The following is a 13,472-nucleotide window of genomic DNA, read 5'->3' on the forward strand; positions in this document are numbered from 1 at the left end:
ACACTCCCTGAGGTGAAGTGCAGCGGGGACACGGAGAGAATGTTCTTCTTCATAAGGAAGTACTTCAGCAAAAGTTTACTTTTCAGCTCAGAGAGAGAGAGGGAGGGAGGGAGAGAGAGAGAGAGGTGAAGGTGGAGGAACAGAAAACCCCAAAAGCCACCGGGAAATATTCTGTCCTCAGCTGTCACAGGCCTGAGCTGCTGCTTAAAAAGGCAGGAAACCCTCAAACAAACACAGTGTCTGTATGTGATTATGTCTGTACTCGCTCTGTATGTGAAATACTTTGTATACTGGTTTTCTCACCAGTCATCTGGATCATTTAAAGGCCCCACACAGTGTAAAGGTCTCTGTCCATGTGTAGTGTGATTATAGATCAGGTCTAGCTTCTATATTAATACTGTGAAAGTATCAAAGCCTCAGTCCACAGAGAAATGCACACAGCCTGTATTCAGAAACTGAGCCTTAAAACCAGCCGTCAGGACTTCTGGAACTTTGTGATGTCACAGCGTCAGCCACACCCACCTGTCTCTGAGTCCCTGAGTGTGTGCCTATGGGGGTTAACCCTTCCTTACCTCAGCTGCTCTACCTCACGGACCTACCAGTCTCTGTCAAACAGTCTTTATTGTAGATCAGCGTTTAGATTATAACTTAATAACGGACCAGACAGATGTGGAATTAATTTGTTTAGATAAGTTTAAAACAGTTTGACATAGTCGCAGCATCTGTGAATCATTTTACAGCAGCTTCTAATCTTGTGTTTCGAGTGTGGTTCAATCTCAACACATCTTCTGCCTCTCAGAGTTTAAACCCTACGTGTCTCATTACTGCCTGACTCCTGGGCTGGTGCTGAGCCACTTTCTGTCTCTTTCCCTCCTTCATCTTTTTCTTTAAATCTTAAATCAGTTGCATCTTCATCTCTCTCTCTCTCTCCATGTGTCTGTCTCCACTGCTGCATCCTGAGGTTCGCCCTTCAGTCGCTCTCTGAAAATTTAAAAAGCCTCCTCTTACAAACATCAGGCTGAGCTCAAACTTTGCAGGGTGTTTAGGATTAATAACATAATGTGGGCTGCTGTGGTCTTTACGATCTGCGTAGTGCGAGTGGATGGTGGGCTGGTTGTCACTCTGCGGCTGCAATGCTCCAGCAGAAAACATAATGATCATTAGAGCGACCAATATTAGACAGTTAAGGTTTGGGGAAGAGCAGCTTTTGGTGGTTTTTTGGTGTCACCTGGTCTTGGTGCTGGTTCGAGAAGATTTCATTGTTGCCACGAATAAAATCACGAGAGAAAAAAGCTGCAGCCGTAAACAGCTCCAGCAGTGCCACTTCAGCTTGTGCAGGCTTGTATTTTGTTGTAAATTATTAATGTGGAACCGTTAATGAATATGGACTATGAATGGAGTCCTGCTGGTGTGTGTGTGTGTGTACAGTGTGTGTATGTATGTGTGTGTCAGAATCATTCCCATGCTTCTCTGTTTGCCCCTGCAGTTCCCTGCCAGCTGAACCTGACTGGACCTGAGGGATACATCGAGGCTCCGCCACAGTCCAGCTCCGCCTTCCACTCCACTGTGGACTGCAGCTACATCATCACTGTCTACATGGGCTATGGAGTGGAGGTCCAGGTAAGAACCAGACGAACCTCGTTCTCCTGATGTTCTCCAGCACGCCCGATGTCACGGAAAAATTCCTACACATTAATACCTACTGCTAACCCCAGCTGTTGGATAACACACAGCCCAAATAATAAGCTAACCAATAACCAACCAATAATTAAACTAAATTCACCCCATACCTGTAAAATACGTATCAATACGCATTTGTAGTTTACAGAATAAGGTTCAAATTCAATGTATCACATATGATGTGTCTGATATAATGTGACAAAACCTAATATTATATAACTTCATATCTTATTTTAGGCTACTATTGCTTTGTTTACTTGTGTTGCTTCTTGGAGCCTGACCTTTATTTTGAAGGCGACATGGAAGCATACGATACACAACATGTAATGAATGTAACAAGTAATGAAATGGCCACCACCAAGAATAATACAAATCTGAAACAAAATCAGCCGAAAATATCTGAGAACTTGAAGTGACGTGTGAAAACAGAAAGCTGGACACAAAAACAGGGAAACCTTGGTGAGTCGCTAACGTCTGAACCAGTTAGTGTTGAATCGTTCTGTGTTTTATATCTGTGTTCGTGCAAATAAAAAGCAACAGTGTGTTAAGATTTGAAGAAAGGCTGAAAGTGTTTTCACACGGCGAGTGGTGGCCTCTGTTGTTTCCAATGTAAACATGTCAAGAGTTCATGCCGTTGCAGTTTGATGTGTAACCATGGCAACCACAGAAACTACAGAAGCTCGGTTTAGAGGTTCAGAGTTATCTGAATGACAGTTCCCTGATTAGTCTAGTAGTCTGATTATTTTTGCATAAGACAGTAAACAGTTTTTATGATACTGCTTCTAAAGACTTGACTGACCTTGTGTCGTGTTGCTAACTGTGTGATGAGATTCTGCTCGGTGGATTGTGGGCAGCAGCAGCAGCAGCAGCAGCGGTAGCCTGTGTTGTACACGCTGCTCGGGTTGGACCGGCGTCGTCCCTGTGCAGGAAATGGTTCTGGGCAAACTCTAACATTGTCCATTTGTGTCCAAATCATTGTCCCTGTTTAAACTGTTGAAATAGTGAGTGTGGTGTTGGCCCGTTTTCAGATGGATGGCTTCAATTAGCATTTAAATTTTTCATCAACAATGGTTCTCTAGCCGTCTGCGGGCCAGCGCTGATGAGATATACAGTTTACGTAGCAGCTGCTCTGACAGGAGAGCAGTTCACTGTTCACGTTTTAAAATACAGCTCCATTATATCTGCACTCCCTCCTGCTACATGTTTGGAATTTCTAAGAGGCTTTCAGCAGACAGACCTGAAACATGCTGTTATGTTCCCACCTATTCTCAAACAGCAGCTCATCTTCAGAAGATAAAAAGCCTCTGGTTTATTAGTTCGTTATGAAGTTGTTTAGATTAGCATCTGTCTGTCAGACACTTCATTTCATGAAGTTATAAGTGGATCAGTTATGAATACCCGTCTGCTTTCACATCGTACATGTTCGGTAGGTCGTGTCTTTGACTCTGGCTGTTGAGACACAACTCATCGGTCTTTGTATGAAACTCCACGGCCTTGGTTTATTTTCTGAGTAAAACATGGAAAAGAAAAAACATTCATTGAGTGCATATGCTTCATTGCCCCCTCACATATATATATATGTCCCTCATACGGTGTTCAGGTCAATTTGATCCAGAGACACACACACACACACACACACACACAAACACAAGGACAGGGAAAGAGAGGTATTTTTCAGGCCTGCTGTGTTTCATCAGCAGCGACTACGTTTCGTTCGTGTTTTTTGTTTCTATTTATTGTAAATTCTCTGTATTTGCAAATTATTTCTGACACGTTTTTGAGACGTATTTCACAACCAGCAACTAAAAACCATCAAAGTTTGGTTCTCGTTGTTTCTGTTGTTGTTTATCACCTGTATTTGATTTACCTGGCTTTGACTGTGTTAAGATAAGAAAATGAATTGACTATATATCAGTTCAAAAATAATTAACATCAACAAAAATATTGTTCCATTTCAGTTTTTCCAAGATAAACATGATAAATGCCTCCAAAGTCTATTATAGAGGATTTTTATTATAACTTAGTCACAAAAAAGACAAATGACACTTCCAATGCTAAATGTGATTATTACTCATATATGTTATCTTTATTTTTTGGAATTAAGCTAAAGATGATAAATCCCACACGTAAATGGAAAATACATATGCACATATTGAATTTTGATATGTGAAATATATGTACTTTTATTGGATTATTATTATCATTACTTGTATTAAATTACATATGTAACCTATGGGAAATTGGAAAATTTCATATATTAACATGTCTAGCTTTTTGTTTGCTTATATTTTAGATTTATGTTACATCGGTATTTATCCATCCCAAAGCCTGTCAATGAGAATCAGAAATTGATTAATAATTAATAAAGATATCGATAAGAATACATAATTTCTATATGTATATATGTGATATATGTACATATACAAATTGTACTATATGTATTTCATATGTGTTTTAAACTTATATCTTCATATATCCAGAGGATGTATATATGTGATGAGAATATATCCCCTTATATGTGACATAAAACATCATCGTTCTATAAAGGGACATATATATGTCATATATTACATTTCTTTATGGGATTTTAAGATTTTTTTTCTGTAACTTTGTTCCACAAAGTGAAGATAAAAGGGTTAAAATGAAATCTACATCACAATGTGTGTAAAAAGTGAAGGGGTCTGAAGTCTCTGGCTCATACCAGCACACAGCTGCTGTGGAAGTGCAGTGTCGACGTCCAATGTCACCTCCACAAATGTGTTTGGCCCGTAGACAATGGCAGGCGCTCCAAATGATTACAACCACTCTACCCACTCTAGGGCATTCAGCTTCGTTTTGAAGCATCTGACCTTTTTGGGGGAGGCTTATGTGATGATTTAAGTAGTGCCCTTGTCTGCACCTGAACCCCCCACCCCCCCACCACCACCACCACCACCACCACATTCACATGATTAACTCCAAGAGCTTTGCTTCCTGCTGCTCATAAAATATACAATGGCCATTACGCTGCTGAACCTCCAGATGCCTGGCCTAATATATTTAGGATAAAAAATGAATATGTGGTTGCAAATCATTGTCAATGATGTCTCCCAGCTGCTTTCTGTCACTGATGTGGAGAGGGAAGGAAGGAAGGAAGGAAGGAAGGAAGGAAGGAAGGAAGGAAGGAAGGAAGGAAGAAAGAAAGAACAGATGATAGGAGAAGACGTGATGAAGGTGTATGGGTAACTGTGAGTAGCGGGGAGTTTGTTCAGAACATCAGGGACTTGAAAGTGCTCTCCTCAGAGGGACTGGTAACTTTTGATGTCTGTGTGCTGTTTACCAGCTTCCCCACTGAGGAAGAAGAGAAGGCCATTAAACAATGTCCAACACAGGACCTCCGCTGGCGTACAACCAACTTCCTCTTGGCTCGGATCATCCCGACTACCAGAGACGTCTCTGTGCACCGCTTCTATCATGTGCTGAGGGGGATGTCTAAAAGCAAATAAAGAGAACAGACACCGGGTCACTCTCCTCCTCCAAAGGAACTGGAACATGGAACATTTTGAACAGATTAACCTTGTGTCTGAAGAGCTTCCTGTCAGCCCGCCTGTAGGCCAACCTGACACTGTCACACAGCCTGAAATCTGAGATGAAAATCTGGGGCAGAAAAAGTGCTGATAAAGCCGACCGCCGCACACACGGCAACAACCGCGGGGACACTATCAGCATTTTATCAACTCAGTGACAGCTGCACAGGAGGAGACGCCTCTATAGAGAGTAAAACCAAAACAGGACAGTAATAAGGTTTTGAAAACATGGATGAAGCATGTCGTCTGATTTTTTTATATCTCAGATCTGTTCAGCGATTTCCAGTAGGTCTGCCGTTCTTTTATTAAAGGTGAAATTAGTCTACAGCTGCATCCATGGAAAAAAACAGCAACAGGAAAACTGTCACAAAGCGGTGTCTGAGAGAGAGCAACAATGATTCTTCCTGACGCCAATGCAGGGAGCAGGAAGTACGGCTCTAGAAGTCCGGGTGGTGGATGTGTTGTCTTATTGCCATGCAGGATTTTAGACTTTGACTGACCCCAATGTTTATTATAAATGTCTATTCCCAAGTGATTGAGTCGCCCAACACTAACCTCATAGTTAACTGACATAACCCTGATTTTCTCTAACCTTGACTTGATTGTCCTCCTGTAAAAAAAAATTAAAAAAAATAAACGAGCCCGTAGGTCGTTTATTAAAGCAGGTGACTGTGACCCATAGTTACGTTTTGTTGCTAGGCGACATCTAGTGGTCGTAGTAGTGATGACGGGAGCAGCGGGCAAAAGTCCACGTCAGGAGGAGGTTGTGGTGGATGGATGAATTACGACACGGGAGAGCGGTGTTCGATTTCCCATGGGAGAGCAGCGGTTTATGTTGTTACCGTGACAACGAAGATCGTCTGATGTTGAGGAAGAACTAATTTTAACCCATAATCACGATCTTTTTTTCCCCCTAAACCTAACCAAGACCATGACCGTTATTATAGAAACCACGGCGACGAAGGCTGGTACGCCGGAGACAATACAGTCCGTGTGTTTATTATTGTAACCACGACAACAGCTATTTCAGGAGACACTCCAGAGGGTTTGAAAAAACGACCTGTGTGGTTGTTCAGGTTGGAGGACCACAAGCTCCCATCACTCCCCGGGTGAAATGACAGCGCTGGACGACTTCAAATAAAACAAGAGGAACAGAAAGTCAGAAAAGAAAGACGGCAGAGGAGAGGAGAAGAAAATCAAAAGAAGGAAAAGGAAAGCAATCCAAAAGAAAGGGGAGAGCACTAGATCGAGCAGGAAAGAGAAGATAAGGAAAGAAGAAGGAGAGAAGAGAAAAAGAGGAGGCGATAAGCAGAATAACACCTGAGATAAAATAAATGCAGTTCTCTCTCATCTCCTGTTTACTTTCATTATTAAAAGTGACTCCTGTGTCCGGATGTGGCTGAGCTGCGGCGGCTAATTAATTGCTCATGGATTATCTGTCCTTTCCTATTGTTTGTGTACGGACCTCTTTAAATGCGCCTCGGTTAAAATGTCTATCAGCTCCTATTACCTAAATTGAAAGGCTTCTCTCCACTGGATACACAAACACACACCTAAAGAAATGTGGAATTCAAATAACGTTGGACGTGCATCAGAGACGTCAGGTGGAGCCGCGAGGTCAGTCTGAGCTTTTATACTCCAAGACTGGGCCGCTAATTTGACTTATCAGGAAATCAGCCTCATTAATCTACTTCGAGGTCTTTATTAGCCCCGGTGAATCACAGCTACCTAATTTGATTGTCTTCTCCTACAAGATAAGCCACATTTCCCCCCCCCGATGCAGGACTTTGATAAGGGGGGATTACTGGGTTGAGTTTGGACCTTTTTGCCATTTAGGATCCACGAAACCTGCAGCAGGAGCATTACGGTAAAGATCTGGTTGCCTCACACTCGGGTGAACTGTAGATTAGAGACAGCAGAAATGAGAGTCCAAGTCTGGGATCTGAGAGTCCGAGGTTTCTTAAAAGGTTTTACTCTATCTAGTTGTGATCAGTATCTGTCGCAGTTTGTTTCTGTTTGGGTTTTATCTCAGAAATTAAAATAGTTTTTGTTAAATGTTTCATCAACTGTAAATCTGCTCGGTGTTTTTCTACACATCAGATTGGGAAGTCAAGATTTTAGTCTGTATCTAAAGTCTTCACATAAACAAAGCTGAGCAAACTCCCATGATCCCACACGACTTCACGAAGTCGCCAAACTCCATCTGTTGACGTTGTTTGGATCGAGAGACTCCTAGTGGCAGAAAATTACATAACGTACATTTACGTTTAAACTCAAAAGTCCATCTTCAAGATGTCAGAATATTTTTTTTTACTGTCGTGTGACGGGATTATTACAGCGAGTTTATTTTATATTTACAACTGAGGCTTTAACTCATAGAAGCACATTCATATAACACATCAGGAATTCATAAAATCAAGTCATCATTCAACAGCTGCTAATCAAACCTGTACTCGCTCTGAACTGATCCGCGACCTGCGGTTATCTCTAAATCAACCCGTTAATACGAGACCTGACTTTATAACGGAGCGCTCTGTAGGTGCAGAGCTGCTGCCGGACAGTGGCCAGTGAAACGCTGGAGCACAGGAAACAATGGTGGCAGGTAATAACTGATGAAAATAAATCACACTGCACTGATGCAGAGGGAGAAACACTCTTCACTTGTTTTTCCTTCTGCTCAGAAACAACTCGATGGCAACGACGCCCACTCACACCTGTCCAATATCTCCGCGTCACGCACAGCTGGCACAGCTGGATAAGGGCATGAATTATTTAAATATTCTGATGAGACACTGGGATTTAATGTTCACTGACCTTGTGCATTTTTCTAAGTAATAACTAGCTAATCCCCAAACCTTATTTTGTATCTATCTATCTTGGTGCTGCTTCATTTTTATTTCTTCATTTTTTCCATTGGATAAATAAGGACTGATATTTTACAACACTTCAAATAAAACACAGAAGAAGAAGAAGAAGAAAATATGGAGCTTTAAGTTGCCTGTAACAAGCTTCCTGTTTATTCTACCACTGACAGCATCTCTATGGTGACAATCATTGGTTTTATTTTATTGTTGGTCATTACTGCAGCTCGCTGTGACTCCACCTGCTCATTAATTACATATAAAAACGTACGACTCAGTTCGACTGGCGTTAATGTAATCGGCATCTCCACGTTCTGCCCAGTTGCGACTTTTTGTGCCCGGTGTGCGTCGGAGCCTGAGGTCACCGACACTGCTGGTCACACCCGTTTATGTTGCCCCTGGATATTTTACTTACATTTTGATTTGTACCTTATTTCATGAAACTAGAGCCCATGGTGTGACTGACGCCACTCGGTTCAGGTTCGGGATGATTGTGGTTGAAGGACCAGATGTCTTGTACTAAATCCAGTGACAGTTTTATTCTTTAACAGACATGTATTAACAGTGGGCAGCCATGTTGAGTCCCCTGCCTGGACGTGTTTGTGTGTGCGTCAGCTCTGTGACAGACTGCAGATCTGGACCGGCTGTCTGCTGAAATGCATTAGCGAGAAGGGGATTTTCTATTCCAGTAAATTCCATTGCTTAGACCTTAGTGCGTTCTGACTGTGCGGGTCCTGAGGGTCTGATGTGTCGAACTCCGGGTGTGTGAATCTGGGTTGGGACTGCACACAGAATATGTGAGAAGTGCTGTCGGCGAAAGGAGAAAAGAGAGTTCATCACCCCGGCGAGGCAGCCCCGGGGTGAGCTTTGTTCAATCTCCTCTCCTTCACCTGGCCGAGCTCCCCTAGAAACGCTAAGGAGCTCCGGGGTCGCGCTTCTTATCTTAGAACATAATAAGAGTCTGCGTTACATCTGATAGCTGAGACATGCGCCGGGACTGTGAACCAGCACCAAACATCTTCAGATGAATTTTTCGAAATCTTGTCTGCTTGTACACACACACACACACACACACACACACACACACACACACACACACACACACACACACACACACACACACACACATAGTCTGTTATTATGAGGATGAAGATGTCCTGTCATGACATCTTCATTCAGAATCCTGCAGCGCTGCTTCTCGCTGCAGCTACCTGTTAATAATTAGCGATCTGATTATGATTTATCATGAGTGAACAAATCATTTTATTTTTCATGTCAGGACCCAAACCCCTCATGGAATTATTCAAACACATTAATTAACAACAACCAAATATTCCCGCACTACACTCCATTAATGTTGAGCGGTGCATATCTGATCCAGTTCTAAGGTGATGCTTTGCAGGTGGAGGAGAGGGGCTGAACTGAGCTCAGGGGGTTATGGGTTTGATGGAGCGGGGGCAGGCTGATGGTGGGGAACGGCTCGTGGTTGTAGATGAGGATCAGCGCGGAGCAGGAAGAGAAACACCAGGACACATGACCGAGAATGAAACAGGAAGAGCCGGCGGGTGAGATGAAGCTCAGCTGTGCAGGTGGACAGGTGGAGGATGACACTCCTACGGGTCGTGTCAGAGGGTTGAGGGAGATGACCTCACCCTGACTGCTTGATCATTTCGCTTCCTTACAACTTACGTCTTATATTTTTAACCATAATTTTCTTTTTTATCGTTTTATAAAATCTGCTTAGACCTGGGAACATGGTGACAGACGCCGCACCACCGTCTCCCTCGGGTGCAGCAGAGGAAACGTAGACGACGCAGGTGGCGTGAGCTCTGTGGTCTCCCACATCCTGAAAATCAAATCAACCGGCTGTCACTCTCGTCTCTGAGTCACTGTCCTTCAGGGGTGAGGTGCAGCTTCAGCCAACCAGCCTTCATTTTATTTATTTATCTTTCTGAAGGACACAGTGTGAGAGCGGCAACCAGCTCATTTTTAGTCTGTTTACGCATTACATTATGTGCAGAGTGCTTCTTGTACACTGTTGCATATACAGTTAGTTCAAGTTCATCGTAGTTACGTGAGGATCTTCTCTGTGCGGCGCGACGTGTGCGGTTTTTCAATGCGCCTATAGGTCAATTGGCTTCACTATTGATACGGATGTGAGCTGTGACACTGTGTGTTGTGATTACTCTGACAGTCTTCTGGTTTAATGAGAGTCTTCCCGGTGTGTGCAGCCCGAGCATGAATCCCCAGCTGACCATATAAAGATGAGAGCCAAGGCCAAATAGCAATCTCCCCGAAGAGAGCTGGAAAGCAGATACAAACAACAGTCAGCAAAGGTTTGGCCACGGATAGTGCAGCGTATTGACTGACGGATCGATACTCTCAACTGCTTTAGCTGAGCCAGACTCCGCCTCAGTTCAATAAAGCACAGTTCTATCTTCAGTCCCTGTCTGAACTGATGGCAGAGATTGATTAGGGGGCATTTGTCAATGCTGAGACAGTTTCCGTGAGGAATAGGTAACATTCACGTCCTGTGGAAGCAGCTGCCCCATCACTTTCAGGTACTTTCCTGCTCATTTGAAATATGTGCAGGTCCCCCCCCCCCCCCCCCCCACAGGTTAACTTGCTCTGCTTCGTGGTCAGCTTGTAGTAATGAGCCTGAATAGTGTTTTATTTTGAATTGATGAGCTCACGCGCTGCTGCTGCTGCTGCTGCTGTAAAACAGAAGTGAACGGCGTTTGCATGCAGAGGCCTGCAGGTTTATCGTGTTGTCACCCGGACCAGTAATCCTGCGCATGCTAAATGACAGAGTGACAGAGTTGTGAAGGATACCTGAAGGAGAGGATAATTAATTCAACACAAACCGCACACCACTGCTACATTATGCATAAGCTTCATTACCATAAACATGTGTATGTCCACCCTACGGCGCCTTCATTACTTTGTGCACTGTCAGAGGAAGTGAGGTTCCTTTTAAAGAGTTAATTGCAGTGGTTACACTTTGGGGAAAAAAAAGAAAAGAAAAAGAGTTGAGCACAAATTCACGAGACTTGTGGCCACGGGCTAAACTTGATGTGCAGTAGAGTAAAGGTCGCTCTTTATTTCCTCGTTCATTCTGTGGCTGTGTGTGAACAGCAGAGCGTCCAGTTGTGAAAAGCAAAGCTGTTAAGTCGTTGAAAGCTATTAGCGGCTCCCCAGTTTCTCTTTCTCCCACCAGTACCACCACAGTCTCAACCCAGTCCTCCACAAACTTCATTTACTGGCATCAATCAGTGGCAGCGATCACTACGACCTCCATACGGTGTAAAGCAAAGGGGGTGGGGACCGAGGTGGAGGGTGGGCATGTGAAGCACATCAGACTTTAATGCAGGAGAGCTGCAATTAACATTTGGCTTTTAATTTAATTAACTTATTCTTTTAATGAGATTTCCCTAATCTTACCTGCACCTTACCTGTGGTTATATTCGCCTGAACAATGCCTGACAGAGTCATCAGTGTTACATCTACGCTTTGTGCGGTGATGGGGTTCGGACAACACACTCAAAACACAAGGAAAAATGTTTGTAAAATTCCCATAAAAAAAATAAAAGATTATATATTAGGGCTGATATTCAATAACATCGGTTATCGTGATATTTCCTGCCATGTTTTTTAAGATTTTTGTAGTTTTCCAAATAAAACTTTGCACTGCTGTTTAGTGTCAGCATAACGTAAAATACAATAATGTATTTATATATTATTTAAAAAAACAGCTGAAACATAAAATACAATATAATTATATAATATTAAAAATCAACTCAAACATAAAATACAATGATACAATTATATATTATAAAAAACAGCTGAAACGTAAAATACTGTAATATAATTATATAATAACTGCGGAGCAGAAATAAAAGTCGCTCTGTGCTGGACGCCAGACACGGTACAACGTCTCTGAGAATGTATCTGCGGCGCGCCGTCAGAAACGGCGATTACTAATCCTGAATGAGTCCATCAGGGACCAGCAGTCAAAATGAATCACAGGCGGACATTCGTTTTCTGGAGAATGTGTGACATGAGAGTCGGTGTGAGTCGGTGGATAGATGCAGTTGTTAGTTATCCATCTGCGGAGATATCACAAGAGCAAGGTCACAGCTCTACCTTCCACTCCGCTGCCCCTCCCCTGGCCTTGTGCTCGTGCCATCCAGAGTGCTTCACATCACTCAGAGATGACAATCTAATGAGAGATCCTTGTACCGAGCCCGCGGTGCCTTCAAATGCATTCTGCCAAATAGCTATTAAAATGCCCTACACTCTGTGATTGCCTTTCAGAGGGGAGGAAATTGGAGAAGGCGATAGATTGGGTCGCAGGATTAAAACGGTGGAGGAGTTGATTAGATTGCAGCAGTCTGTCAAGATCTCATTGACCAGAGGAAAAGATACAGTGTGAGGCAGCAGCCCACCGGGCCCCCGCATAGGCCCCCTGTATGAATATCTACATTTCATTATTCACACTTTGTGCCAACTTCTCTCATTCATCAGTGAGGATGAATGGCTCTCGGTCCAAAAATAGAGATGGATGAAATGTTTGGGACGAACCGTTTTGTTGTGTTTGCCATGAATTTGTCAAATTCTGCTTCTAATGTGCAACATTAACATTTTATGGTTTAAATACAGTAACTCAGTTCTATTATGTTACTATTATAAATGTCGGGAGGAAGGAATTTTCTAAAGGAAACATTAATAATTATTTTTTTTAATTGATTGTGGGATATTTTAATAATTTAAATATCAGCAAATAATAAAAAATAATATTGAATACTGAATACTAGTGAATATACTGTCATTCAAATACAATTTTTTTTTTAATCATTTTTATAAATTACAACTTGTATGTAGAAAGTAGCATATTGTAATTTCTTAAATAGTGACTGAGGCTTTTAACATGAAGCATCTGTGCAGGAAGTGATGATTATTTTACAGACAGTAGATTAATAATGATAGAAAAACATCAAAGCAGAACTGAGACAAGTCAACAGAAACTATATATATGAGTATGAGATGACTGTTGTTTTAATGATTGAATTAGAACTTTACACTTCACAAAAACAGGTATAGAGGCGTACAGGTGATCCCAGTTTACCTTTATTTGTTTGTGCGCTTTGTTTGTCCCCAGGTATAATCCAGTTTGAGAATTCACCATCTGTGTTTTAAAGCTCGGAGAGAAAACAATGTTTATAAGACGTGAACAGTGAAGTCTGTTTCTTTTCTTTTCATATTTAGTTTGAGTTCTTCCTTAATGTTTCTCCTTCAATTATTCCAAAAACTCCACTCTTTTATTTTGAAGTGATCACACCAGGAAGCAGATGTGGTTTGAATTCTG

The 13,472-nt window shown here is 42.3% G+C and overlaps 1 protein-coding gene across 2 annotated transcripts in view; it reads left to right on the forward strand.

Moving 5' to 3' along the window:
- sez6 (seizure related 6 homolog) overlaps positions 1–13,472 on the forward strand; it is a 142,081-nt gene that overhangs the window by 64,227 nt on the left and 64,382 nt on the right. For both annotated transcript variants that reach the window (XM_022762985.1, XM_022762986.1), the window contains exon 3: positions 1,487–1,620. In XM_022762985.1, the coding sequence (XP_022618706.1) occupies positions 1,487–1,620 (134 nt within the window). The remainder of the gene's footprint in view (positions 1–1,486; positions 1,621–13,472) is intronic.

The sequence above is a fragment of the Seriola dumerili genome, unplaced genomic scaffold (assembly GCF_002260705.1).
Source record: "Seriola dumerili isolate Sdu_G_001 unplaced genomic scaffold, Sdu_1.0 BDQW01000458.1, whole genome shotgun sequence".
Classification (NCBI taxonomy): Eukaryota; Metazoa; Chordata; class Actinopteri; order Carangiformes; family Carangidae; genus Seriola; species Seriola dumerili.